The sequence below is a fragment of the Narcine bancroftii genome, chromosome 1, assembly GCF_036971445.1.
Source record: "Narcine bancroftii isolate sNarBan1 chromosome 1, sNarBan1.hap1, whole genome shotgun sequence".
NCBI lineage: Eukaryota > Metazoa > Chordata > Chondrichthyes > Torpediniformes > Narcinidae > Narcine > Narcine bancroftii.
In genome coordinates, this window is record NC_091469.1 from 258,908,885 (window position 1) to 258,911,913 (window position 3,029).

The window sequence follows — 3,029 nt, forward strand, 5'->3', positions numbered from 1 at the left end:
CATGCCCTAATTCTTCCACCAGCTACTTACTTCAACAATAATTTAATGCAGCCAGCTGACCTATTAATCTTTGATAAAGCCAGAGCACCCTGGGGAAAATCCATGCAGTGACAGAGTGAATGCACAAACTTCACTTGGACAGTTCTGGAAATCACAGCTGAACCCAAGACATAAGGTATTTAAGCTATCGGCAGCACCACTGTGTTGTGCAAGTTCAAATTCAAGTTTATTGTCATCTGAGTGTACATACCCAATCCGACGAAACAGCATTTCTCCGGACTACAGTGCACACATGAACACACACAATACACAGGACACAATAATCACATACACTGTACACATGAAGATATAACTTAAAATAAATATCTATAAATATTTTGGGATGATATACTCAGTAACAGGATATTCATCAATTTCACAGCCTGCGGGAAGAAGTTATTGATCGGAAACTATTTTGACACTCCTCGCTCCCTCCCCCCCCTTGCTGAGGTTGGTGGGCACCGGAATAAGGTTGGTTGGAACCTGGACCTGTGTCAATAAAGGTGTCAGGGTGCTACACTATGTTTGCAGTTGGGCTAACCCAGGGGTGTCAAACTCAAATTCACCGAGGGCCAAAATTAAAAACTTTGACTAAGTCGAGGGCCGAACTAAATATTTATTGAAAATTTTCAACAACATCTGCATGTTTTCTCTCAACATATGTAATGTTAAACTTTTTCTTATTAAAATAAATGTTTAATAATAGTTTTGGTTAAACTCTTTCCATAAGAAGCATTAACAAATAAGAAATAAAATATTCAATAAATAATAAATAATATCTAGCCTTTAAGCACCTTTTAAATGTATTTTTTTCACAAGCCAACAAGTCAAAAAAATAACAACTCACTTCAATGAAAATCCAATCTTTCAACTATGAACAGTCCAAAGTTAACCAAAGAAAATATTAATCCAAGCTTAGCTTGCTACACTGTGATTTACTTTGATGCACCTGGGTCTAAACCAGATACTTGGCATCTCTTCTTAGATGCAAGTTCATCAAACTCTGGTGTCAGACTCTGAGCTGAGGAAATCCTCAGGACTGAATGAAGGTGCTCGTCAGTAAGACGACTCCTGTGTGGTGTTTTGTTTATCTTCATCAAAGAGAAGAGTTGTTCGCAGAGATACGTGCTGCCGAACATTGACAACATTTGAGCAGCTTGTGTACGGAGTTGGGGCAGTGTGTCGGGAAGGAACTGTGGGAACTGCGCAGCACCGACAGAGTCATACTTTGACTTGAGTGTGTCATTACACTGGAGCTCAATCAGCTCCATTTGGAGGTTGGTTGGAGCGCTTGTCACGTCAACCGCAAACGGATTGCTGAGTAATTCAAATCTGCATTTCTGGGCTTCAAAGTCAGCAAATCGTTGGGAAAACCGCACGAAGTACGCTTAGTTTTTCAGCAAACTCTGCACTGGGCAACACGGCAGGTGAGATCTGTTCTTTCATAATTTGGCAGCACAGAAAATGAGCCATGTTTCCCTGCAGCATCTGAGTCTCCCACAAGCACAACTTGGTTCTAAAAGCCCTCGTCCCTGAAGCTGCAGTTTTAGCGCATCGAGATGGCTCACGATGTCACACAGGAATGCCAGCTCACATTGAAACTTTTTATCCCTGAGCTCTGTTGTATCTTTGCCTTTGCTCTCCATAAACAGACATATTTCTTCACGCAGCTCAAAGCATCTCTTCAGTACTTTTCCTCGGCTAAGCCATCGTACCTCTGTGTGATAGGGCACGTCTCCGTATTCTGACCCTAACTCCTCCAGAAAGGACTGGAACTGGCGGTGATTTAAACCTTTGGCTCTTATGAAGGTAACTACTCGAGTTACAGTATTCATAATATGCTCCGCTTTCAAGGCTTTGCCACACAAGACTTCCTCGTGGATTATGCAGTGGTAAACTGTAAGCTCACCTGCGTGATTCTCCCACATCTTCTCCCGAATCCTGCCCACCAGTCCATTTTTCTGACCATGCATCGCAGGTGCACCATCTGTCGTTAGTCCCACAAGTTTATCCCAAGGCAGCATCATTTCATTGAGACATTTGGACACCTCCTCGAAGATTTCTTTTCCTGTCGTTGTGCCATGCATGGATTTTAATCCTAAAAGTTCCTCTGTAACGGAAAGTTTCGTGTCCACTCCACGGATGAATATTGATAGCTGGGCAGTATCTGTTGTGTCGCTGCTCTCGTCTGCAGCAAGTGAGTATGCCATAAAATCTTTCCCCTTCTCCTTTAGTTGTTCTTGTAGATTAGTAGCAAGCTCACAAGCACGCGCAGCCACGGTGTTTCTTCTCAGGCTCACATTTAAAAGCGTTTGCTTTTTATCTGGGCAAATGACATCGCAAACTTTGAGCAGGCATTTTTTAACAAACTCTCCCTCCGTAAAGGGCCTGGCTGATTTGGCGATCTCTGCGGCCACAATAAAACTAGCCTTTACAGCAGCCTCACTTTGGGATTCTGCTTTGGTGAACATAGTTTGCTGTAAAACCAGACTTTTTTTCATCTCCTCCACCTTCTGGAGCTTTTGCTTCTCGTTCAGATCCTTATACCTGTCCTGGTGTTTTGTTTCATAGTGTCGTTTTATGTTATATTCTTTAACCGCAGACACACTGGCTCCACACACAAGACAAACAGGTTTCTCTTTTAAAATGATGAACATATAGTCAGCCTCCCACCTGTCTTGAAAGGTCCTGTTTTCTATCTTTCGTTTGGCCATTTTTTGTAAGGGGTTTATTAGATGTGAGTTAGGCAACAGGACCTCGCAGATGTTAATGAAAATAAACAGAGGAGGTGGGGGCGCCCATGCATTTGCAAAGCATTCTGGGATTCAATTCAAATAGCTTTATTGTCATTGTACAAAGTATACAACGAGATTAAAAGACAGCAGTTCAAGGTAACCTATGCAGCAACTCAACCACAGACAGCACCACGGAAGTTAAATAAACAAAAAAAAACGCCACAGTTCTTAACATAACGGTCATCAGCCACCCGA

General features: G+C 42.3%; 1 protein-coding gene across 1 annotated transcript; it reads right to left on the bottom strand.

Annotated features, from left to right (window-relative positions):
- Positions 1-974: 974 nt before the first annotated feature.
- On the bottom strand, positions 975-2,510 carry LOC138755574 (general transcription factor II-I repeat domain-containing protein 2A-like). The gene is made up of 2 exons (XM_069921842.1): positions 1,541-2,510; positions 975-1,426 (listed from the first exon to the last, which is right to left on the bottom strand). Exons 1-2 carry the CDS (start codon positions 2,508-2,510, stop codon positions 975-977), a joined length of 1,422 nt encoding a protein of 473 aa, XP_069777943.1.
- Positions 2,511-3,029: the final 519 nt, after the last annotated feature.

What these genes read in the sequence shown, in the direction of transcription:
- LOC138755574 (XM_069921842.1), bottom strand. Translation starts at nt 2,510, where the DNA reads ATGTTCACCAAAGCAGAATCCCAAAGTGAGGCTGCTGTAAAGGCTAGT. An exon ending in TTTAGAACCAAGTTGTGCTT is followed by an intron (nt 1,427 to 1,540) that starts GTGGGAGACTCA and finishes TGAAAAACTAAG; the next exon opens with CGTACTTCGTGCGGTTTTCC.